This window comes from Ochotona princeps, chromosome 4 (assembly GCF_030435755.1).
Source record: "Ochotona princeps isolate mOchPri1 chromosome 4, mOchPri1.hap1, whole genome shotgun sequence".
In the NCBI taxonomy this organism is placed as follows: Eukaryota; Metazoa; Chordata; class Mammalia; order Lagomorpha; family Ochotonidae; genus Ochotona; species Ochotona princeps.
The window spans coordinates 56,356,635-56,382,988 of record NC_080835.1 but is presented as its reverse complement, the minus strand read 5'-3'; the positions used below and the strand labels follow the sequence as shown (position 1 = coordinate 56,382,988).

The window sequence follows — 26,354 nt, the reverse complement described above, 5'->3', positions numbered from 1 at the left end:
TGACCCAGCAGCAGCGATTGTGGCCATTTGGGGAGTGCATCAGAAGATGGAAGATTCTTCTTTCTCTCTCTGGAACTCTGCCTTTTAAATAAATAAATAAATAAATAGAATTGGGAGCAGAACAGGGACTTGAACTCAGGCACTTTGAAGTGGAGTGTGGGCCTCCCAAGTTGTGCCTTAGCTTTTGTGCCAGATACCTGCCCTGGAAACATTCCTCTTTAGCTCTTCCTGTGAACCACACTTTTGTTTTGCCAATTCATAGCTTCAGGTCCTTTCCCATTCTTTCTTTACATCCCCTTTCCCCGCCTCTCCCCAGTGTGTGTGGGCGCGCGCCCCCCCCTCCCACACACACACACAGCTTATATACCAAGTGTGAGAGCACGTTCATCCACTTGTTCACTTTCAAAATGCCTGCAATAGCCCTGGCAGGGGGCCAAAGCTGGGTTACCGCAACTCCGTGTAGGTTCCACATGGGTGGCAGGTGCAGTTGTTGCTGCCTCCCAGGATCTGCATTAATGGGAAGCTGGAATCAGGAGCTGGAGCTAGGATGGAACCAGGTGCCCTGACATAGTACACAGGTGTCTTAGCTGCTAGATCAGAGGCTCATCTCTCGATTTTCTTTTGTGTTCTGAAATTGAAATGTCAGATTTCAAAATGTAGACTCTATTTTGTCTTGTACTCATAGCAAAGACATGTTAGCAAAAAATGTAGTTCAGTTTTGTTTTTCTTGTCAACCTTTCAATCTAGCTAAAACAATTTTAAAATTAAGATTAGAGCACTTTCTAATATATATATATATAATATAAACATAATATATGTATGTAAGTTATAACCAGATTTCTTAAAAAAAAAAAAAAAAAAACGAGATCCCAAGCTTTCTTGCTACTGAAATCCTTGCTAAAGTAAGCTTAACTCCAACTGTAGTGCTCTACTAGGTCAGTCAGGATTCCCAGAAAAGAACCACCAGCAGGGTTTGTGTTGTAGTACAGTGGCTAAAAACTGCTGCCTGTAACATCCCACATGGGCACTGGTTCGAAGGCTGGCTGGTCCACTTCTCATCCAGCTCAGCTCTCTGCTGATGCGTCAGGAAGAGCAGTGTAAAAATGGCGTAACTGTTGGGCCCTTGCACTCACATGGGAGACACAGAAGAAGCCCTAGCCTCCTGGCTTCATTTGGCCCAGCCTCAGTATTGTCTCTCCCTCTCTTTCTGTAACTCTTTCAAATAAAGAAATTAAATCTTTAAAAAAAAAAAAAAAAAAGAGTTCTGTAAAAGATGACAATATTAAAGTGCATTTGAGCAGCCATTGACAAAGCAAGTTTATACTTATTACCCAATTTAATTCTTGTGTACAGGCCCTTGAGATCCTCCTTGCCACCACGGCTCAGCCCTAAGCCATGTCTAGGACACCTGCTGGAACCTGCTGAGCACCTACTGTCACCTCCACCTCCCCCTGCGACATACATGCATTCATTATAGCTCTTCTCATGTAGACTTTAGTGAGGCAGGAACACCTTGAGGGAAGGTACAGGCACAGCACAGTTAAAGCATAGTGAATGTTCAGTAATTGTTACATGAACAGACTGGAGTGAGTTAAGAAGAATAGCTAACATTTCCATTTTTAAAAAAGATTTATTTATTTTTATTGGAAATGCGGATATATGGAGAGGAGGAGAGACAGAGAAAATCTTCTGTCCAATGATTCGCTCCCCATGCGGCCACAACGGCTGGAGCTGAGCCAATCCGAAACCAGGAGCTCTTCCGGGTCTCCCACGCGGGTGCAGGGTCCCAAAGCTTGGGCCGTCCTTGACTGCTTTCCCAGGTCACAGGCAGGGAGCTGGATGGGAAGCGGGGCCGCTGGGATTAGAACCAGCACCCATATGGGATCCCATTGCGAGCAAGGCAAGGACTTTAACCACTATGCTATCTCCATTTTAAAAAGCTGAAACCTGAGGTAACTTTCCAAGTTCTCCTGGATAAGACTGTATCTCGTTTATTCTTGACTTTCCTTTGAAGGCCCCTGTTTACAACATTACCCTTTGCTGGTACATGTTAGTGTACAAAAGGAGTGTCAGACTAGGAGTCAGATGTCTCTGTCAAGAGGGCTCTGTCCTCAGACAAACCACTGAACTTCTCAAACCATCAGTTTTCTCATACTTCAAGCCTGATTACACTCTCCTTTGGAAAACCCTGTGAAGATTATGTAAGATGAAGTGAGTCAATGTGGCTCGGGAGAGGAATGACATTATACACTAGACCAAGGATAGCACTTAGACGGATGATGCCTACTGTTAGTGATGAAATCAAAGTTAGGGTCAACCCCTAGAACAGTTATATCATTTATCTTAAAAACAGCCCTAAGAAAAAGTTGGTTTTAGTACTCTCAACCTGCAGAAGATTAAACTAGGTCATGGGCTGCTTAACATCTGCCAAAGATTGTAAACATAGTGGATGCCAAGTTGGAATTCAAAGTCAGCTTCATTACATCCTAAAGCTCATCACATCCATGCTGCTCTCCAGACAATTATAAAATGAATCCAAAGCCTTTGTTTCTCTGATTTCAATCACCATTAGGCAGATACAACAGTGCTCATCAAATTTAGGCCTAGTAAGTATACCTAGTACACCTTGCTTCAACCCTTAGAGAGGCAAAAAGTGAGTTTAAAAATGTATATGTACATAGATACACATTGAAACTCCATTCTGGCCTTGGTGTTTATAAAGAACTGAAACACTTTTTAAAAAGATTTATTTATTTAATTCTGAAACAATTACACACACACACACACAAATCTTCCATCAGTTTATCCCCTAAATGGCCACAATGGCAAGGGCCTGACAAGGCTGAAACCAGAAGCCAGGGACTTTATTTGGGTTGCCTATATGAGTGACAGGAACCCAAATACTTGGACCATCTTCCATTGTTTTACAGGCATATTAGCAAAGAATTGGGTCAGAAGTGGAGAAGCCAAGACTCCATCTGCTGTTCCTATGGGTTTGGAATGTTGGTTTCACAGACTTAAAAAAAAATTATTATTTTTATTGGGAAGACGGATTTGCAGAGAGAAGGAGAGACAGAGAGAAAGATCCTCTGTCCACTAGTTTACTCCCCAAGCTGCTGCAACAGCTGGAGCTGAGCCGATCTGAAGCCAGAAAGTTCTTCCCGATCTTCCATGGGTGCAGGGTCCCAAGGCTTTGGGCCATTCTCTACTGCTTTTCCAGGCCACAAGCGGGGAGCTGGATAGAAAGCAGAACAGCTGGGATATGAACCGGTACCCATATGGGATCCTGGCACATGCAAGGTGAGGATTTAGCCACTAGGCTATTGTGTCAGGTCCAGGATTGGGTATTTATGAAGCAACTGAACATTACTCAACTTCAGTGACTTTTAATATGGTTTTTATTTATTTGTACTTTGTGTAGTGGTACCTGTGTTTTGTGAAGATGTTTTATTCTTGGCTGGGATATAGTAACAATGAGAAGATACACACACACACACACACACACACACACACACACACATATATACACCAGTTGTATAATTTATATATAGAAGGGGAAATTTATATTTATTATAGAAGGGGAAAGAAGTATTATCTGATACTTCCAAGAAGTTGGAGTAAGTGGGATTCTAAGAAACCCTCATAGATGCTGGAATTTGAACTGTATCCTAAAGATCCATCGGAGGAGAAGGTTATGGGAGAATAATTTGATGCTCTATATTTGCAGCTGAAGAGTTGATTAATACGTCAAAGGCTGTTCATTTCATTATTTGATGCTTCTGATTACTGTAATGTTCTTAAAGCAGTTTCTCTCACCCTCCTCCCCTTCATTTCTTATTTCCTCCCCTCCCATCCTTCTTTCTTTTTCTCTATTATTAGGAGGATGAAAGATGATTTTTATGGTATGGTAAGAAAGCTACTCTTGAGACCACTAGAAGCCTGCATACAGATTTCTTTACTGGTTGTTAGGGTTTCTGTGGTTTCTTACAGACTTACCTTTCCAGTTCTTTACTTACTCTGCATTACTTATGGCCATTACAACCTTCTACCATTACAACCTTTATTTATTCTGCCACTACTTATTGATTGTCTTACTGTGTGAAGGGAAGAATTCCAAGATCCAGAGATAAAGGCAAAAAGAGTTTTACCATTGTGGAGTATATATTCTGTTGGAAGAATCTACTAATAGGCAGGTGAATGTGTCAGTGGATAATGTGTGCTAGGATGCAAATAAAGTAGGAGACTGTAGGATTGAGAGTACTGAGAGAAATTGGATAGAGGTTTTTGTCATTTTATTACAAATACCAAAGAAGGACTTTCTGAGAATGACATTCTATCAGAGACTTGAAGGAAGGGACTGAAGGAATCATAGGGCTATCCAGGACCTGTGGTGAGAGTGTTTTCATGCAGAGAAGCTGTAAGCAGGAAGAGCCAGGGAAGAAGGTGCGTGCAGCCAGTTGGAGAAGGCCAAGGTGCCTGGAGCAGAGTGAAGGAGGGAGTAGCAGGGTGAGATGGGAGACCACAGCAGGGAGAGGGCTTTTGTGAGGACCTTGGCTTTTACCTTGAGTGATTTGAGAAGCCGTTGAAAGGTATTTGAAATGACAGTAATGTGAACAGAAATTGACATTTAAAAAGGACTCACTTAGGGAAAGAATGGATCAGCTAAGAAGGCTGTTGCGTTCTTTGAATATCCTGTGCATTGTGGGACATCCCTGGTTTGTGCCCACTAAATGCCAGTAGCACTTGTCCAAATTTTTTCAACACAAAATTTCTCTGACTTTCCAAATGTCACCTGAGGAGCAAAGTCCAGTCCACCCCTTCTCCTGCCCTTCTTGAAAACCAATGGTCTAGGCAAAAGTTGCTGGTGGTTTGGATTGAGGTGGTGAGAGTAAAGGTGATGAGAAGTGATTAGAATGTTTTGAAGGTAGAGTTGATAAGGCTTACTGATGAATTCATTGTGGAGCTGATAAAAAGTGGAGTCCAATAAGAGTCAGGTTTTTTGGCTAAAAAAAAATTTAAATTGCCATTTATTGAAGTAGGGCGACAACTGAAGGAGGATGACACGGATTTGGCTGCTGTTGTCCTTAAAAAGGATTGTTTCTTGAAGGTAAAAACTAGGTCTTTGGGCCCACTGTGGTAGCCTAGCTGCTAAAGTCCTCACGTTGCATGCACCGGGATCCCATATGGGCGCCGGTTCTAATCCCGGCAGCCCCGATTCCCATCTAGCTCCCTGCTTGTGGCCTGGGAAAGCAGCCGAGGATGGCCCAAAGCCTTGGTACCCTGCACCTGCTTGGGAGACCCAAAAGAGGCTCCTGGTTCCTGGCTTTGGATCAGCTCAGCTCTGGCTGTTGCGGCTGCTTGGCGAGTGAATCAACGGACAGAAGATTTTCCTCTCTGTCTCTCCTCCTCTTTGTATATCTGACATTCTAATTAAAAAAAAATAAAACTAGGTCTTTGTATCCATAGTGACTAGCAGTCTAGCACTGTGTCATAGTGCTAGCACACGCATGCGCCTGTGTTTAAACATGGTGAATGAATGGTGGATGTATAAACTGTTTCCTTGAGTGACCAGATGATTTTCTGTGTTTTAAACAGAGCTCATATTTTTTCTTCTGCTTGAGCCTCTGTTTTTGTGTTTCTTTTGTGGGAAATCTGAAAAACAAGATTTTACTCCTTTTTCATTATCCAGCCCAAATACTGCTTCTTCTGTTAAGTTTCCCCTTAGTTCTACAGATTCTGCGATATAATTAATGTTTCTTTGTGCTTCTTTGACTTGTTTGAACTGGAAGTATATTGACTTATGATTATGATTATCTAGGTGTCGAGTACTTGGGCTATCATCTGCTGTCTCCCAGATACATATTTAGCGGGCAGCTGGATTGAAAGTGGAAGAGTTGGGACTCAAACTAGCACAATGATGTAGGATGTGGTTGTCTCAAGCTATGCTACAACACCCATCTAAAAATTTTCTAGTTATTATTATTGATATTCATCATTGATAATAAAGTTAACAGGCATTGCAATGTCATATAGCTATAAAGGCCAGATGAGTAACTTTAAAGGGCCTGGTTAGGGCTAAGGTGACAGAGAAAAAAATGCTGGCCAAGATGCATGGTTTATGAGAATAATTTGTGAATTGTTTGCTCTGCAAGCCAAAGGGCTGTATAAATGCAAGGAGTTATTGCATTTTAAGCTAATTGCTCACTTGCATAAACTTTAGGAAGTCATTTGATATCTCAAGGATTTAATTTCTTTGTTTAAATGTACTGCTTCATCTTTAAAATCCCTGATATATCTTTTACTTCTGTTTTTTCAGTTTTTTCAAAAAACGGTTTTGGTAGCCTAGTGGCTGGGCTAATCCCGACTAATCCCGGTGGCCCCGCATTCCATCCAGCTCCCTGCTTCTGGCCTGGGAAAGCAGACGAGGACGGCCCAAAGCTTTGGGACCCTGCACCTATGTGGGAGACCCGAAAAATGCTCCTGGTTACATGGGAGACCCAAAAGAGGCTCCTGGCTCCTGGCTTCAGATTGACTCAGCTCCGGCCGTTTTGGCCACTTGGGGAATGAATTAACGGATGGGAAGGTCTTTTTCTCTGTCTCTCCTACTCTCTGTATATCTGACTTTCCAACAAACATAAATAAGTGTTATTTGCAATAAAAATAAATATTAAAAAATTAAAAAAAAAAAACAGGTTTAATTCTATTTGTTTGAAAACAAGGTAAGAGAGAGGGACACACAGAGAGAAATCTGTCTGCTGATCACTCCCCAAATGGTCACAGTGGAAAAGCTGGGCTGGTGTAAAGCCAGAAGCAAGAAGTCACTAGCTTTTTCTGGGTCTCCTGTGTAGATGCGGGCACCTGAAGGCTTGTTCCATCTTCTTCCATTTTCCAGGGTCATTAGCAGGGCGCTAGATCAGAAGTGGTGTAGCTGGGACTGCTACCAGCATCCATATGGAATGCTGATGCCACAAGGCAGAGGCTTAACCTACTGTACTGTGGAGCTGGCCCTTTTTTTCACTTCTGTAGCTAATTATTTTTTCCCTTGATTACGAACTCTTCACATCAGTAATAAATAAAACTTCCAATATCTTACACATGTGCCTAGATTTCATTAATCTTATGTTTCATTAGAAGTAGCCAAATTTAGCCCAGCTTCTATGGCAGTGTCCACCACTGAAAAAAAATGGCGTAGGAGCCAGCTGTTAGCCCTGTCTGATGATGGAACCAGCATTTCGTTTTCAGAATTGAAATAGAAAAAATAAAATGTCTGATTAGGTCTTTTAATTTTTTTACAAATATGCAATTTTAAGAAATGTTTTAATTTATTTGAGAGAGAAAGTGAGACAGAGAGACAGAGTCTTCCATCTGCTCTTTACTCCCCAGAAGCCTGCAGCATCCAGGACTGAACCAGGCTGAAACCAGAAGGGAAGATGGATCAGGAGCAGGATGGAAACTCAAACGCTGGCATTCTGATAGGGCATACTGCTGTCTCAGGTTGCATCGTAACTGCTGTGCCAAACACTGCTCCCCCAGGACTTTTTTTTTGTCATTATTTAAAGCCTGAATTTAAAAAAAATATTTATTTTATTGGAAAGGCATATATACACAGAGGAGGAGAGACAGAGAGGAAGATCTTCCATCCAATGGTTCACTCCCTAATTGGCCGGAACGGCTGGAGCTGAGCCAATCCGAAGCCAGGAACCAGGAGCTTCTTCCGGGTCTCCCACGCGGGTGCAGGTCTGAAAGCTTTGGGCCATCCTCGACTGCTTTCCCAGGCCACAAGCAGGGAGCTGGATGGGAAACGGGGCCACTGGGGTTAGAATCAGCACCCATATGAGATCCCAGTGCGTTCTAGGCAAGGACTTTAACTGCTATGCTTTTGCGCCAGGCCCTAAAGCCTGGATTTTAAACAGATTCTTTGGTAATTATCTGTCATGTCTAGTAGTTTTCAGAACTGTTACCTTCACCATGAAGCTCGGGGCTTTTTTAGCGGTTCTGCTTTTCTTTTTAACAAAGAAGTCATAGGGAGGATAGCTTTTTCTACATCTTTTTCCAGTGCTTTCTGGAATCAATTTACCAACCATTTTTGTCTGCACCTCTTGAATCATGAATTCCATCATTTTATTCTGGATTTGCCATGTCTATTGGTGCTGAATCTAAGAAAGTGGTCTTTCATATTTGCTGGTTGCATTTTTTAGTGAAACCAACAATGAGCAAAACACATGACCATTGGTAGTCTTGATATCAATATGAGCTCAAATCATGGTCTGTCATGTTTTGATCATTACATCCACTTTGTTATGAATAAGAGCCATACTGTGGAAGTTAGGTAGTTTTTGTCAAACCATCCTCAATTATGAACTTGATTTTTTTGTTTGTTTGTTTAGGCAAAGAACAATTTGTTACATCAATAACAGTAGCAGAAACCTAATTAGCAGCATTTTGTTGTCATTTTTTGAGCCCAGTTGCCATAGAGCAGAATGAGCAGGGTCACATGGCACCTGTGTACACATGCATTGCATTCCAGGAGAGCAAGACAGAGCTTAGGGAACTCATACTCTAAATAATGAACTGTAAACATGGCCACCCCGTGCGATTGTCTGCCGGGAATCACTGTCTCTGTCACCCAAGGTGTTGGAAGGATAGTCCAGCGTGACAACATAGAGACTTAGGAGACCTGTGAGGATTTGTTGCCTAACAACCCTAAAGGAAAGACTTCTTTGCTTGCATATCACACAGCATAAAAACATAAAATTAATATAATCAGTGTTTTGGCATGTTTATATAAAATACAGAAAGGTACAAAGAACATAAGTAACAGTGTTTCACATTTCTTACTATGATTAACATTAGCTAGACTGATCCTTTAGCTTTGTATCCTTAGCTTTTTTGGAGAACAAAATATATTCCTAGACCTACGAAGATTTTCAAGGCTTCCCCCCCCCCAGTATACTATTTATGTGTATTGTATGTATAAATATGTTTTATGCTAGTACATATGTCTCTTATTTTGCTGTCATATCTTTGCTGTGTGGGGAGCATTTACCATTAATTGAATTTTTAAATGCTTTATCATTTTGCAAATCAGCTTGTCTTTCTTCAAACACTTGGTCCTTGATGCCTTTAGATATAGTTTTAGTTCATCAAGCCCTTATGACTAGTATTTCTCCAGTATTTATTTATGGTGCCATCCTTAGCAAATGGGTTAACAAGTTTCTTTCTGACTTCTATTTTGCTACCTTTTATATGATACTTGTTCTTGCCAGTTGCCATGGTGCAACTTAGAGAACCAAAAGGTGAATTTGATTTTTCTTGTTGAAGATATCAGTGGTCCTGCCTAATGCCAAGTGACAGATATTTTATTGTACCTTCTCCACCATCCTGTTTATTTTGCTTATTCAGTTTTTTAGTGAAATGGGTTTTGTTTGTTTAAGCTTCATATAAACCAGTCTTCCCTGTTAGTGCTGACTTGCTGGAGACGTACACCGTTTTTCGGTCACTTTAATCCCTCAATCCTAGTACAGACAAGGGCAGGTAATGGAGATTGGAAAAATGTAAAGATGGTGTACTTATTAGATTTCCAGGTGACAAAGACTGGAAAGGAAAACTAATCTGCTAGGGCTACAGGAAAAGCTTTAAAGGATGAGAGGGAGCCAACAAATGAAATTTGAGAGGGTGACAGTGAAATTTTGCATCTTAAGTGTCAAAGAAATGGCAACATATGGGCAGACTGGAGGAGACATAGGGTGGTGCTATTCTTACCAAAGTGATGGCTATACAGCCTAAGCTCAGTATCAGTCAAAGACTAATGCAGCCTCAGCCTGAATTATTGGAAGTATTAAGTACAGTTAAAGGAAGTGATACTCACTATGTTATGTAGGAGATAGACTGTCCTTAGGGTATTATGCTCACCTTGGGTTATCAGGCAGTAAAATCATTACAAACAGAAGTATGTTTAGGGGCAGTTTCAGAACACCACAATTCAAAATGTACTTGATCTTTTTTTTCCTTAGATTTATTTATTTTTATTACAAAGCCAGATATACAGAGAGAAGGAGAGACAGAGAGGAAGATCTTCCATCCGATGATTCACTCCCCAAGTGAGCACAACGGCTGGTGCTGCGCAGATCCGGAGCCAGGAGCCTGGAACCTCTTCCATGTCTCCCACGCGGGTGCAGGGTCCCAAAGCTTTGGGCGGTCCTCTCCTGCTTTCCCAGGCCACAAGCAGGGAGCTTGATGGGAAATGGAGTTGCCGGGATTAGAACTGGTGCCCGTATGGGATCCCGGCACGTTCAAAGCAAGGACTTTAGCCACTAGGCCACGGCGCCAGGCCCAAAATGTACTTGATCTTAGCCAAAGGCCAAGAAGTGACTACAATTCAGAGTCTGAACTATTCCTAGTCTATAAGGAGATAGGCATAAAAATTAAGAATATTCAGAAACTTTCACAGTGATTTGACAGAGTGATTTTGTGTCATGAATGTAGTAAAAGAGAAAAAACTATTGTGTAAATTTAAAAAAGATATGTATTTTATTTGAAAGGCAGACTCACAGAAAAATGGAAAGATACAGAGAGAAAGACCTTCCCATCTCCTGGTTCACTCTCCAAATGACCACAATGACCAGAGCTGAACAAGGCAGAAGCCATGAGCCTAAAACTCCATCTGGGTCTCCCAAACGTTTGGAACCCAAGCCCTCAGGTCATCTTCTGTGATCTTGCCAGGCACATTAGCAGGGATCTGGATCAGAGGCAGCCAGCTCTTGAACTGGCACTCAGATATGGATGCTGATGTTGCAGAAGGAAGCTTTTGTCCGCTGTGTCCCAAGGCTGACCCTTCTAGCTTATATACCCTTTTTTCCTTAATAGTTTCCTGTTATTTCAAGCTTTATTTTAGTAGACTTAATTTTTTTTAAGTTTTCATTTATTTATGTATTACGCGTGGGAGAGAGATCTCCTATCTGTCTGTTTCTTCATTCCCCAGATGTCTGCAGTGATCAAGGCTGGGCTTCTGCATGGGTGACAGAAAGGAGCCCAGTGACTTGAGCTATCATTGCTGCCTCACTGGTTCTGCAGTAGCAGGAAGTTGGAGTGAGGAGTCAGAGACGGGAGTTGAACCCAGCTTCTTTCATGTAAGATGTGGGCGTGCTAGCTACTAGACTAAATGTCCACCTTCGGTTATTTTATTTTTAACATTGTTTACATAGTTGAGAGTGAAACACATTCATGTGAGTCTAATTAAGGTGGAGAGGATCAAGATATGGAAAAATGTGAGTGGGAAAAATATTTCAATTTTTTTCCTCGTATATCCTCAGAGAGGGAAAGGGAATAGGCCTTGTTATCAAACTACACCAGCACCCGGAAATAGGGGAACATCATTTGATGATGCCTTAGAGACCCTGATGCGGGGAAGAGTGTTTTGAGGGTGTTACTTGAGTGATTTTGATAGTTCTGAGATGTTGTCAGCTTCGTTGTACCAGTGTTGTAATTGCTAGATTTTACAGGAAGCCATAGTTCGCAACAAACTGCCAAAATGTTTTCCAAAGTATCTGTACCATTTGTACTGTATCTGCCACTAGCGAATTAAGGATTCTTTTGCTTTACATTGTTATAAGACTTAGTTTAGTCAGTATTTGAGATTGTAGCTGTTGTAATAAATATGTAATAGTACCACATTGTTTTGATTTGTAACTTATCTGTCATGTGTTTATCTTTTTTAAAAATTTTATTTTTGATGATGCTTACATAGTTGATTAAAGTGGGAAGGGTTGAGGATTAGGGGAAAGTGGGTGAGACCATTATTTACAGATTCTCTTTTTCTTCTTCCTGTATCTGGGGAAAAAGGGGATATAAGGGAAGCTGCACCCAGCCTCCCTGTCACACCATTACCCGGTGATGGGGAAAGACCACCCAGTGTCATCCCAAGGTCTCCGATGTGGAGCATGTGCCAAGAGTTCTGCTCAGGTGGTTTCAGTAGTTCTGAAATGCTGTTGATCTTGCTGCTCCAAGAATGAGGAAATCCTTCCAAGGTCGATTGGCTGACAGTTCACCTTAGAGTCTCCATTCACCCAGATATTTGCTGTCAATATTTGGATGGAGTAGTTGACCAAATTGTTCTGTCCTCCTTCCTCTACTATGGAAACAAATGCCCTTTTCAGGCTCCAATGGACTGCCATACTGTCCATTTGCATCTGGACATGCTGTCTATTGCTCCATCTAAACCATTGAGGAGGCCCAGTTCTGATGCATACACTCCACAGTCAAATCACAAATCCTACGATTCTCCCCATGGTTGGAGTTTTGTTCCAGTGGGATAATCTCTCTGATGGGTTCTGCCACTTAACCCTGCTCAATCTGCTCCCATCTGTGGCTCATGCAAACCAGTAGGTGTGATAGCCTAGCCTGACATGACCCACACTCCAGCCTGGCTCCTGTATATGTCAGTGGGCTAAGATTAGCTGGCCCTGCCCCTTTGCACCCCTCCAGAACCAACCCACACACTTGTCAACGGGTGGAACTGCCTTGCCTGGCCTGACCAACACCCAGGCCTGAATCATTTGCTTTTCAGTGGGAGCTGTGACCCACCGGAGGAATTTCCCAAGTTCTCCTACCAGGCTCACTCCTAAACCCATATCTCACATGTGCTGGTGGGTGCTAGGCCCTTACCTGGCATAGTCTGTCCCCTCTGTCCTGGCTTTTGTGTGAGCTGGTGGATGTTGTGGTTTGGCCCACCCCAAACCCTATTCTTGGGTGTTTTTGTGGGTGCTGCAGCCTGGAGCAGCCCAACCTGTTCCCAACCCCAGTACGCATGAATGTCAGAGGGTTCTATGGTCATGTGTAGCTCAGCTTGTCACCACCCCCCAGCTCTTAAGCAAATGAGCAGAAATTGTAGTTCCACAGAGGTGGACCCACACATCTCCTACAGAATCTGCCTCCAGACCTGGTTTTCTCGTGTGCTTGATATTGTCATGGCCCAGGCTAACGTAACTCATCCCCTGTTCTGACTCACTGGCTGATGCTGTGATCCAGCCCGGCCAGGTAGGCCCCAGCCCTAGCTTTTGTGTGCACTGGTGGGTGGTGGTTGATGGTGGTCAATGCTAACTCGTCTGGCTCAGGTCTCCTACTTGATTAAGAGCATCTGTCTGACCCAGAAAGGTTCTTGGGCTTTCCCCCTCCAAGCTGCTCAGTCTCAGCCCCCTCACTTATCTGCAAGTGCAGTGGCCTTATTGGTGGAACTGCCCAGAAGTCCTTCTTGTTCTGTAACATAATCACTCAGTGGTCCCTCTGCCCTCGCATTCCCATATCCCCTTTCCTGAGTAATCCATAGTCCCTCTGCCTGGGAGGGAATGGGTTCCCCAGGCCAGTCTTCCCACGCCCAGTCTTCTGGTGGGGTGACATGCTGACCTGGAGCTCTGCCTGCCCACCAGAGACCCAAGATCATAGATGGGTTCCCAGACCCAGTCCTCTGGCATGCGTGCAGGTCTTAGATCTTACTTCTCCACTCACTTGGAACACAAGTGCGTGTGCAAGACCCCAGGCAGTGCCCATGGGCATGCGATGCTAGCCTGGACCCTTTCTGCCCTTGGGACTGAAACATGTATGTGATCTCAGCCCTGACAGCCCCCAGATCTGACAGACCCCAGTACGAGTCCCCAGACTGCAGAGGTCATGGAAGAGAGAGAAGCCACCAGCAGCTCTGACTCTGCAAAGGTGGAAGGAATCTGCCCATGTGTTTACCTTTTTAAATGATGCATCTTTTCAGATACTTTCTAAAATTAAAAAAAAATTTGTTTAGTATTATTGAGTCTTAATTCCTTGAAGTATTTTGGAAACAGTGCCTTTTTTTTTTATTACATTGCATTATGTGACACGGTTTTATAGGTACAGTGCCTTTTTTTTTTTAAGATTTATTTATTTTTATTACAAAGTCAGATATACAGAGAGGAGGAAAGACAGAGAGGAAGATCTTCCGTCCAATGGTTCACTCCCCAAGAGAGCGCAATGGCCAGTGCTGCACCCATCCGAAGCCAGGAACCAGGAACTTTTCCCAGGTCTCCCACACAGGTGTGGGGTCCCAAAGCATAGGGCCGTCCTTGACTGCTTTCCCAGTCCACAAGCAGGGAGCTTGATGGGAAGTGGAGCTGCTGGGATTAGAACTGGCGCCCATATGGGATCCAGGCGTGTTCAAGGCGAGGACTTTAGCCACTAGGCCATGCTGCCGGGCTCAACAGTGCCTTTTTTTTTTTTTTTTTTTTTTTAAGATTTTATCTGAAAGAGTTCCAGAGCAAGAGGGAAAGAGAGAGAAAATGTCCATCTGCTGGTTCTGGGTGGCCACAGTGGCTGGGGCTAGACAAAGATAAGAACCAGGAGCTTCATCTGGATTTCCCAAGTACTTGGTCCATTTGCTGCTGCTTTTCCCATGGCACCAGGGAGCTGGAGTGCAAGTGAAGTAGCCAGGTTATGGAAGTGGTACCCATACAGGATGTTCATGTTGCGATGGTGGCTTTACCTGCTATGCCAGAATGCTGGCTCTGTGCCTGGGAGTTTGATTCTAGACAATCATTGCCAACTCCATGGACTTCTAGATTTTCTCATGTGTTGTCTTCTAAACATTTTATATCTTGAGTTTTACATTTAGGACTATGATCCATTTGACTTGAAAAGCATCAAGTCTACTCAGGGCTAGACTTTTGGGATGGTGCTAGTGGAAAGTGAGCTCTTGCTCCTGCGTATGTTGCAGGAGTTGAGTTATGGTTATTGAGCATGTAGTTCGAAAACCAGTGTCCGAGTCACAGGACTGTTTTTTGCTCTTAATCCACTCCATATCAGTTGGGATGAAGGATAGGATATGGGATCAACAAAACATAGTAAAACTATTCTGAAACTGAGTTCTTGGGATAGAGATTTTCTACTCTCTTTTTGACCACGTCTTCCTTTAATGTGGGTGTCTTCCCTTTCTTCTCTTCCAAATTGGAGCCCTCTGTTGGAAAGGCACAAGTATCAGAAGCTTGGTGATACTTTAACTAAAGAGTGAGGGTTTTTTTCTTTCTTTTTTTTTTTTCCCCCTCATGGAGTTCTTCTTCTCCTTATTCAGTTAGACTAACTGGGTACATTGGATGAAGTGTGGACATCTCCCAGGAAGGATGGATACATACTGAGTTTTCTCTTAAGAACACTTAAATTTATTCATCAGGCATAATTCTGGTTACTTGTTCTTTGCTAGGTGGAAGAGAGAAGTTACTACAATGATGACTAACAGTGGTCTCTTGTAAACAGCACAGCAGAGAGAAATAAATAAGAGCAATAAAGGCGTGTGGGTTTTGGAGTCAGCCCAGAGCCTAGTCAACTCAGTCATTTAACGTGTGGTCCTGGAGCGGTCACTGCCCTGTGTCCGCGAACACCTGATCCACGTTACTTAACATGGTTGCTGCTCTGAGCTTTCTTTGCTTGGGAGCAGCTAAAGGTGCCACCTAGTGTTTTCCCTGGGAGAGTGGAATTAGAACCTGGCACATTTGGAGGGTAGGAGAATTGAAACTCTTAGCTCAGCTTGACTTTGGGGTAATCCTGGGTCAGAGTCTAGAGCAGTTCTAGCAAAGGCTCCTCGGTAGCCAGCTACCGCAACGGAGGCCCAGAGGGACTGATTCTCTTCCTTAATCGGGGGCTTGTGCAGGACTCAGACGTCTTGGAAAGCTTGGCTCCAGTAAGAAACTAGCTCCTGCTGAAGCCTGGTTGGGGGAGAACAGCTTAGAAGGTGGGAAGGTAGCCATCTCCCCGCCTCAGCTGCATTTTTTGCAGAAAGGAGAAGCGTGCGGCTTCCTCCCGCCTCCTTCCCTCCCGCTTCCTCCGCCCCTTCTGCTTCACCAACCCCTGCGCGGCGCCTTCGCTGCCGCCCAGCAAGGGAGCGAGCAAGAGCCTGCTGCACCTCCGGAGCTGGGCGGCTCAGCTGCAGGAGCCCTGCCCTGCCGAATCAAGCAGGGGGCTGGAGTCCTGGGAGCCAGGGCTTTATGCAAACCCTGCCAGGCAGAGAGGGTGTGACTACAACAGAAACAATTGTCAAAGATGCCGGGGCCGGATCCCTTGACCAGGTAATGCCGGCACTGCCTGGGGCTTGCCCATCTGTGGTGCTGGGGGTGGGGAGGGAGGGGTCTCCACTGGCTTCCGGGAATAGTGCTGGGGGAGGAAGGTGTCCTGTTACTATTGGGGGGTCATATCATGTTCCCCTTGCATTGATAATTGTAAATGAGACAAGAAACTGAGAGTAGAACCTTCAGAGGAGCCCACTCAGGTCTAGGCCTGAGCTGGAGTCTGCGTGCTGGTGAGGAAAGGGTGTGATGGGGAAGCTGTGCATTTGGGGAGCTGCTGAGCCTCAGGAGCCCTGCTCTTTTGCAAGCACCTTTTGCTTGGTGTCCTGGGCAGTGCTTCCCTCTGCCTCAGTTTAGCTGCTGCTTTGCTAGGACGTGGGGTGAGGGGTTGTCTGGTAACAGGTGAAGTGAACTGAGAGAGGAGACTGGGGGTGGTGGCAGTCCTGTTAGTGCAGCCCCTCTGCCCCCCCCCCCCCCCGCCGCTTTCTGCCAGCCATGAGGGGCTTGCCATGGTATTTGTAACTTTAACTGTCTTTTGGAAAGGTGGTGAGTAGGTTGCAGAGCTATTCTCTCTGAACGTGTAGGAGACAGGGCAGGAAAGCAGACCGTGGGATCCTGTCTTCCAGCACGCTGTTGGCTGGTCTGTGTAGACCCTGATGACTTCAGGGGCAAGGCAGAGGCTGAGAAGGCTGGTGTGTATTTTAGTGTTAGATGCTGGTATGTTGGGCAGAGGGAGGTGGAACTGTGAAGAAGCAGGTCCCAATGTATAAATGATTTTTCTCTGAACTGACCAGTTCTCCTATACCGAGGTAAAAAGCTGTAGTAAACTGAGCTGTCTTTTCAGGAGTACCCTTTTTACTTTGCTTAACAAATGACAGACCTTGCCACTGTGTAAAGTTTTAATCACTATAATTCTTATTTCTTTATTATCTGGCACCAGGAAACTCATATTAGGCCTGGAACTAATGTAGCTTTATTATTTGGGGCTTTCTTCTCCCCGACACTGTGGCTGTTCTCTCCTTACTCTTCCTACTTTGTCTGGTCCCTTATCTTGTTCTGCACTTTCCCTGCCCATGAGAAATCCCACCCCAGAATTCTCTTTCTCTTCTGCTCCCTTCATCTTCTTTTTTATCTTTTCTCCTTCCGAAGCCAGTTTCTCCCTCCTTCTCTTGGGTCCTTCTCTTGATCAGGCTTTCTTCTGCTTTCCCATTAGAACTTTTGTTTACACTTTCTCATTATTATCTGGTTACTGTTTTTTACTGGCCTTTGCTGTAGTGTTGGTCAGGTCAGACTTGTGTGTTTTCCCTAATCCCCTAATTTCTGGTTTTCACCTCTAAGTTCTGTTTTTCTCAAGTATCAGCCTGTCTCCTTCCTGCTTCCACACATTGCCTTGGGCATGGCAGTGAGCAATCGTTCTTCCTGGATTTTTCCTGTCTCCTCTGTCACTGTGAAGGGTAGCAGCTCGGTAACACTGAATAAGTAAAGCCTAGAGTGGGGGAGGGGGAGTAAGAGTGTGAAGTAGGGCTGGGCAAAGGCTCAGATTCCCTTGTGTGAGATGAGTGATTGGGAGATGACCAATGACATTTGGCAACTCAGAGGCACTGCTGAACTGGAGGGCAGGAGGTTGATTTCTGAGTCCAGGGAGAGGAGGAGAGTCCTCGGGGAGGGACAGTGGTCTTTTGAAGAAGAGGGAGGCCTGGACAGTACAGGTGTTGTACATGCAGTAAGGCAGCAGGGATGGTTGTAGAGGGAAAATTACAGACTGGGAAAGGGGTCATAGAAGTATAGGTTTTTTTTCTCTACGCCTCTGAACTCTTTGGTCTTGGGTTCATTTCTACTCAGCACGTTTTTCTGGAGTATTGTCTGCAAAATGGTGAAGAAAGAGGGTAGGCAGAGATGACAACGACAAGGCTACTATTTTATTGGCACTCACTGACTAGACTAGAATATGGAGTGTGAATATATACAAATCCCTTTCATTCTGGCATCTGTCCATTATACAGTGTTGTTTGAATCTTCTGCTCTGTGCTGGTTTGGATGCTAGAAAAACGGGTGGGAGCTGGATGCACTTGCTGAATTCACATGCACATCAAGGGGTGTGGCAGCTCAAGCAGAAGTTTTTGTAGAGAGCAGCACAAGGAACTATGCTGGGGCACAAGAGGGAACTTAGGATTCAGCATGTTGGTAGCAGGGCTGGGATCTAAACTCTTGTCTAAAATTGATATTTATTCTATCATATGTAGGCTTACAGTATACAGTAATTTTTATATATTTTCTGTCTGTTTTGGGGGCTAGAGTCAAGGTAGTGCTGATTTGAAACTAAAAACAGTTCCATGTGGTGGGTCACTGTGCCATGGTCGAACAAACTTTCATTACCTTTGAAGGGAAACAGACTTTTTTTTCTTCTTTAGTTTAGATCCTGGTGAACCAGAGAATCCAGAGACCAGATGTGAAGTTAAGCTTTTTACTTCTATTGGCGTCTTTCAAATAGGGATTTAACACCTCATAGGGTATCAAATAAAGCTTGTGAAATGCTTGTAAAAACGGTTTGTAACATTTTGTATAGGTGTTATTGTGGTAGGTTTCTTAAGCTGTGAAAAAAAAAATGCCTGGGTCTGTGTTGCGGTACAGTGTGTTAATCTGCCACTTGCAGTGTTACTCCACTTCTGATCCATCTCCCTGGTGATGTGCCTGGGATAGCAAAAGATAGCCCAAGTTCTTGTGCCTCTGCCACCCACAAGCGAGACCTGGAGGAAACTTCTGGGTCCTGACTTCTGGCTTTGGACTGGCTGAATTTGCATCCATTTGGGGAGTGGACTAGTGGATGGAAGATCTTACTCTCGGTCCCTCTCCTTCCCTCCCATGTTCTTTCTCTCTCGCTCGCTTTCCTTCGTGCTCTCTGCATATAACTCTGCCTTTCAAATAAATAAATAAATAAATAAATCTTTAGGAAAAAAAAATTGTTCAGACACGTGGTGCTATTGTCTAAAAGCCTAGGGTTGCTACTGACGAGTCCAAAACTGAGTTTGAGTTCTCAGTGGACGAAGAAAAAAGAGGGGTCTGGATGGAGAAGGCTTGGTCCTGTTAGCTGAACCCCATGTTCAAAATGGAGACCAAGAAGTATACAGGAGTGGTTTATTTAAAGTCAAACAGTTGGTAGTAACTATAAAGGATATTATTTTTAGTGATCCTAAAAAAGCACAAGTAAAAGTAAAGTGTTGAGGATAGGATTTAAAAATAGATTGACTGACTTTAGTTCAAATCCTGGTTCTAGTAATTACTGGTTATATGAATGTTAACGTCTCTAAGTTTCATATATAAAATATCTTTATTTATTTTGCAAGGTCATTTTAAAGCTTAAAAGTAGTTATATAAAAATAACTAGGTGAAGCAATATGTATTCTTATCCTCAAAAGATCAAATTCTAGAACTGGTATTGTGGCACAGCAAGTTAAACTGCAGCTTAGGATGCCTATGTTCTGTTGTTGGGAGAGCTTGCCTGAGTCCTGTCCTCCACTTTCAGGCTAGCACCCTGGCTAATGCACTTGGGAAGCAGTGGATGATGGCTTGAGTTCTTCAGTCCCTCTTTTTCATGTGGGAGACTCGGAGGAAGTTCCTGGCTTCAGCCTGGTCCAGGCCTAATTGCGGTGGCCATTTGGGGATTGAATTGGCAGATACAAGGTGTATGTCTGTGTCACATACTCTGCCTTTCAAATAAGTAAGTAAATAAATCCATATAAACAAAAACAAAACCTCTGAACTGGTGGGTTTTGTTATAGTGGATAAGACACTGGGATGCCCTCATCCCATATCAGAGTGTGTGGTTTTAGTCCCAGTTACATTACAGCTTTCCGCTAATGTGCGCCTTAGGAGGGCAACAGGTGATAGCTCAAATACTTGGGTTGTTGCCTCCCATATGAAAAACCTAGGTTGAGTTTTGGGCCCTTGATTTCAGCTGGGCCTACCACTGACTATTGTGGCCATTTAATTCAGATCTTAATTGTCTCTTCCTCAGAAAAGCCTGTCCTGACCAAAGTATTTTATGTGACTTCCATCTCACATTGTACAAGTGGACTTGAAGAATGCAGTTGACGGGGAAGGGAGAATCTTTTCTGATGGCAGGGAGGACACCTCCTTCACTGGTACTGGGGGAAGGCGAAGTGGATGCTGATGCAGGAAGGCATGAAGACAGAGTTCTACAAACATTTCTGTTTTTTCAGTGAAAATGAACTCACGAGCTAAGGAGGAATGGGGGAATGAGGTGTCCAGTGTAAAAAGATAGACATAAACTTCAGGTGAAAGAAGTGAGCCAGGTTTTGTTATATTCTTTAGGGTGTTGGCTCCTTCAACACAGAGACATTTGGGGGAGAGCTGAAATAATTAATCTTAATACTAGGATTACCAATTAGATTTTGGAAAGCAAGGGAAGGGCAAAAGACATTTTTAAAAAAGAGATTTATTTATTTGAAAGGCAGAGTGACAGAGCAAGAGAGAGAAATAAGAAAGAAAGATCTTCCATTCACTTTTTCACTTTTCAAATGGCCACAACAGCTAGGACTGGCCAGATTGAAGCCAAGAGCCACAATGTCATTCCTGTTTTCCCAGATGGGTGTCAGGGGACCAAGTACTTGAGCCATCTTCCTCTGCCTTTCCAGGTACCTTAACAGGAACCTAGGTAAGAAATGTAGCAGCTGCAATTAAGACTATAGAGCTGCAGTTTGGGATGCCTGTGTTGCAAGTGATGACTCAACCCACTGTGTCACAAGTGACGACTTAACCCACTGTGTCGACATTGTGGCCCCATCCAGGTTCTTTTAGGAAAAGGAAACAAAGGAATTAACCAGTAGCAAATGGGAAGTTCCTAAGGAACTGGAAAGTTCAGGCAACAAAACATGGTCAGATTAGAAAGTATAGAATGATTAGTGACAGTTCAGATAACCCTGGATGATTGTAATAAATGGACACTGGAAGACTGATTGCCTTAGTCTTGATTATCTTTTAGAGGAGGAAGGGCAGTCCATTTTCATTCTATGGGTTTTACTGCATAGAAAAACTGTTCCTATGGACATTGTGGGAAATCACAACCTCTGTTCAGGCAGAGATTGGCTAGAAGGTCAACCATTTAGGAGAATAAATCCCAGTGTTTTTTGGAGGTTGAGCCAGGTGGTGGTTTTTTTCCATCTCTGATTGTAAAGGCCTTGAGTTTTCTCAGTGTATGGATTCAGTGGTAGGCTTAAGGGTTTGAAAATTTAATTTGAATTTTTGTCTTGGTTGTTAGGAGTAACTCCACTGGGGCTACAGATCAGGAATAATTCAAGGTTGTAGGGAGAGGCTAATCAGACCTGTAAGTACTAGTTTCTTCAGTGACTGCAGGAGCTGGTGTAGAGGGAATGAGGAAGATTTACAGGTGTGCATGTGTGTGGTAGTAGTTAGGGACAGGGCTGGCATAAATGAACTTGGGTTATACACTCCAAATCTTCCTGCTCTTTCTCTACTACTTAGTTACCTCTGATTATGGAGGCTGCCCAGATACAGCCTTTTTTTTATTCTGTCTCAAATTATAAGCAGTATAGAACCAGTATGGTTTTTAAGAGAATCAGAATAATCAGAAACTATCCATGTCTTCATCACTATTTCATATAGTGATTGTAAGTAAATTGTGTATCCCTAGGGTTTTGGGTTACCATAAAATAAGGGTTTGGAACTGGCTAATGATCTTCAAGGTCTTTCTTTTTTTTAAATATTTATTTATTTTTATTGCAAACTCAGTCAGATATACAAAGAGGAGGAGAGACAGAAAGGAAATCTTCCGTTCGATGATTCATTCTCCAAGTGATTGCAATGGCCAGAGCTGCGCCAATCTGAAGCCAGGAGCCGGGAGCTTCCTCCAGGTCTCCCATGTGGAGTTCAGTGTCCCTAGGCCTTGGGCTGTCCTTTACTGCCTTTCCAGGCCATAAGCAGGGAGCTGGATGAGAAGCTGGGCTGCCAGGATTAGAACTTACGCCCATATAGGATCCCGGCATGTTCAAATTGAGGACATTAGCTGGTAGGCCACCATCCTGGGCCCACCAGCACTTTTTTTTTTTTTTTTTAATTTCATTTTATGATACAGTTTCTTAGGCTCTGGGATTCCCCCAACCCCTCCCTAAGCCCTCCCCTCATACTGAATTCCTCCATATTGTTACAGTAGTACAGTTCATAACCAGTCATGATTCCTTCATTGTGGGCATGTACCATGCAGAGAATCCAGCGTCTTATTATCCAGATAAATTCAACAGTTTCATTGGGAGACCATCCCTGGTCTGAAAGTAGAGCTGGCAGGATATCATCCCCGCCAATGAAAAGCCACTACATAACTTCAACAACAGGAAGAAACATGGAAATTTACAACATCATGAAGTTAATTGACATGGTATTGAGTGACCAATATGTTAGAACATGCAAGTTCTTAACCACATCCTGTAACTACTTCATTGACATCTCAATTTTAGTTTATATACAACTGGCTGCTATAAACCTTAAAATGGTTGTAGGGTACTATTCAGCTGTCTTGTGTCTATTTTCATTTTTATATTTAGCAGCTTGTAGTATTCAAGCGTGATTTTTACGGAACTTTGTGAATTTTAGGATAGTCCAAAAAAGCTTATAACTCTAACTAGCCATAAGTTAATGATTGAGGAGCAGAACAATTTTAGGAAGGGTATTCAGAGAAATCTTCAATACCTTAGTAAGGAGTAACTGATCTTTGTGTCCTACCTAGTAAGGTATATGGGAGTCCAAGCTGACTTTTTCCTGTCTGTTCTGAGCTTTCCTTATTGGTCTCTGTCTATCTGATCTAATTTTTAGGGGAGCTCTGGAGCAACCCTGATGTTCATTGTAAGAGAGGGCGGGGATCCAAAGTTGGAACTAAGTTAGGACCAGAGAAAGCTCTTGTCCTGAGTCCCGAAGGAAGTTTAATGTTCTTCTGTTACTGAGGACCGCTCAGGGCTCCCGGCTGTTGTTCTGATGACATTAGATCTGTGAGGAAGGATCTGGAGTTCTTCCATCCCATGTGGGAGATCCTATAGGGGGAATGGTTGACCTCGGAATTCCCGGCCTACGAGGGCACTCCAGTTCCCTGTGATCTCCCCATCTTCAAGGTCTTTCCAGTAGTCTGTGTTTTCTTGTTTAAACTTGGCTGCCTTAGTCACTAACCTTTGCTAATTTCATTACTCACCAAGTGTATGACGGGTAAGCACTGGGGACACAGATTAATCAGACTCTTTTTGTCCTTTGAGTTGCTCATGGCCTGGTGAGTGAGGACAACTCATGGATTATGGCTGATAGGCTAAGATTTTGGAATTGCTGTATAGATGAACGTATAAGATGCTGTTGATTTTGTTTTGAGCAATGGATATTTGACCTAACACGGTAGGTTTTGTTTGATGTAGTGGTTAAAGATGATTTTTGAAACATCTGCATTCTTCTTCAGTGAGTCTGTGTTTGAGTCTGAGCTCAGCTTCTGATTCCAGCTTCCTACTGACGTGTACCTTGGAAGGCAGCAGGTGGTGGCTGAAGCACTTGGGTCTCTGTCATCCAGATGAGCAACCCGAATTGAGTTCTGGGGTCTTGCCTTTGGCCTGGCCAGTCTTGGGTATTTGGAGATTGACTAGGCAAGTAGAAAATCTTTCTTTGATGCTACCTTTCAAATAAAATGAAAAAAAAATTAGAGAAATAATGATTTAAAATTTGAGTAAGTTTGAGGTATTTTAATAGGAGGCTGTTTGTTATGTTTTGGTTGGGATGGTGGGGAGGGTGGGTCTGGGAAGATTTCGCAGAGGCAGTGAGACAGGTTGGGCCTGGAAGAATGAGTGGAGGAGTTTGCTTGGCAGACAAGTGAGGACATTATAGGTAGAGAAAATAACCTCTCAGGGGCAGGAGGTAAGGACATATTGACCTGGAATGGCATGTGTAGGAAGTGGCAGTGATAGGATTAGAAAGGCAGGTGGCATAGGGAATGTTTGTTGAACATCTTTTGTGCCAGGCTAGGTGCATTTATATTTTATTTGCTTTTCAGTTCTCATTGTAAATCTATGAAATAGTCTTAATTTGTATTTTGTGTAAGAGAAATGAAAGATCGGAAATAAAAGTCGCTTTTTTATTTTAATAGTCTTGAAACAGCCTGTAGTTCTGCTCCATATATCCCCAAACACTAAACTAGAGCAAGTGGTCGGAGGCTCCATAGTGGGAGCATTTGACGCATGAGAATGACATCCCTCAGCAAATTCAAGTCTGCAGCATTCCAGTGTCCTGCCAAAGAAAACCTCTTGGCATGGTTTAATTAGAGAGATCAGATTCTCATAGCCTGCACCAAGGGCACACAGTACTCCTCAGTCCCCATGGACACTGGAGCATACCAGTTGCAGTTGCTCTGGGTTGTTTGAACTAACAAATATGATTAGTATGTGGAGTAGGCTTTATTTCTTCTTAGATTCCCTGTTTTATTTTGAATGGCTTGAGAGGTTATGTGAGTTTTAGAGGTTATCTAGCTCATTCCCTTGCTTCTAGAGTCAACAGTGAAATGTGGTTTAGTAATTCGGTCATTATACAGACGTCATTTCAGTTCTTTACTTCTGTCGCTGTGACGCGTGATGATTGGCATTGTTTCTGGAACCCTAGTTCTTCTTTTGACTTACTCAGCACCTAGCATTAGCTTGCCAAACGTAGATGAAATTTGCCTTAAAGAAGGAAAAAAGTGATAAATATAAATTACCAACTTCACTACAAATTCTATAAAATATTTATATTAAAATATAATAAAGTTATGATTAAAGTATGAGCTACAAATGATGACTGAAGCCTTAGTTGTGAAGATTAAAAATGGTTCGTCTAGGAAATTCTCTGGGGGAAATCGTTCTTAAAATTTCAGCTGATCTTGATAACTTTAGAGGACTGTTCTAATCTCCAGGTCCTGTGGTATGAGCTCCGGGCACCACAGAGTCCCCAGTGCAGATGGTTAGCAGCTGGTCTCCTCCAGGCAACGCCTCTTTCTCATTGTCATTGCCCCACAACCTTGTTTTTCAGTCAACAGTGTCACCTTTTATTTTTAGTATAGTCATTTACTGCCTAGCTCTAGAATTGCTTAGAAAGGACCATTTTTGTGGCTGGTATACTTTGTGGTATACTACCAGGATCTGCTGTGTCCCACTTTTTTGGTCTCCTGCTTTTAGTTGTTTATGATGCATTCTGCCACACTTTACTCTCACATATACATTATTCAGTGGCCTAAGATGCATGTACTATAATTTTTTCCCATTACAATAATTCATTTATTTTTTTTGTCTCGTTTCTTTGAGTCAGATGCTAACTAATGATGGATCTGTCTGATGCCACTTAACTAAGAGACTATACAGAGTTAAAGAATTATGATTTTTTCTCCCAAAAATGGTACTAGAGATAATTTAAAATATCTGTGTACGTACCAGCTAGATTCTACTGCTGTGAACATTTCCTAAACAGTCACCTACAACATTATGGATGATATTTGGACCACATATACAATGTTGTATGACGTTACAGTGAGCCTAAAAATTCCTTTTGCCTAGTGATATCATAGCTGTGCATTACATGCTTGTGGTGATATAGCCTGTTGTACTGCTAATACTGCAAGCCTATTGTACTGCTAGTACTATACAGCACATACAGTTAAGCATTGTGTGTAATACCTAATGCTAATAAGTGACTGTTCCTAGTTTATGTATTGGCTATATTTTTTATTGTGATTTTAGAGTTTGCTACTACTATATAACACAAACAACAGCTTTGTACATTCTGTGTTTATTGTATCTTTTGATTGCTTCAGTAGAGTGTAAAATAATTGACCTGAACCATCTAGGTTTGTGAAGGTTGTATTATATTTATGTACTGATGAAATCACTTAATGATGTGTTTCTCAGAATGTAGCCCTTTGCGAAGCAGTGCACAGTATATTTTATTGACTTCATTTTACACATATATTTGCATGAATATTACAATCCAAGTTTATCTATTAATTTGTTTTATTTTAAAGCATTTTTAATTTCAAAGTAAACTGCATGCATTGTTACACTTCCCTTTAAGTACTTCAGCACTGGTGTTCAAAAGAAACATGAGTGGGGGGACCTAACTACTTAAGCCGTCACCTCTGCCTGCCAGTGTATGCATTTATCAGGAAGCTGGAATTGAGAGAGGAGTCAGGAGTCAAACCCAGGCATTCCAGTGTGGGATGTGAGCATTCTTAGCGCTACAGCAGACATC

General features: G+C 42.9%; 1 protein-coding gene across 5 annotated transcripts in view; it reads left to right on the top strand.

Moving 5' to 3' along the window:
- Positions 1 to 26,354, top strand: part of PAK1 (p21 (RAC1) activated kinase 1) — a 146,945-nt gene that overhangs the window by 52,854 nt on the left and 67,737 nt on the right. Inside the window, exon 2 of one of the 5 annotated variants that reach the window (XM_058663638.1) lies at positions 10,982 to 11,136. The exons of 2 other annotated variants lie outside the window; for them this stretch is intronic. Coding sequence is in view for 1 of the 3 variants with exons in the window: in XM_058663635.1 (XP_058519618.1) it covers positions 16,002 to 16,082 (81 nt within the window). In the remaining 2 variants the exon portion in view is untranslated. Of the gene's footprint in view, positions 1 to 10,981; positions 11,137 to 15,886; positions 16,083 to 26,354 lie in introns of those variants that run through there. 2 more of the 5 variants (XM_058663635.1, XM_058663637.1) reach the window with 2 other exon arrangements.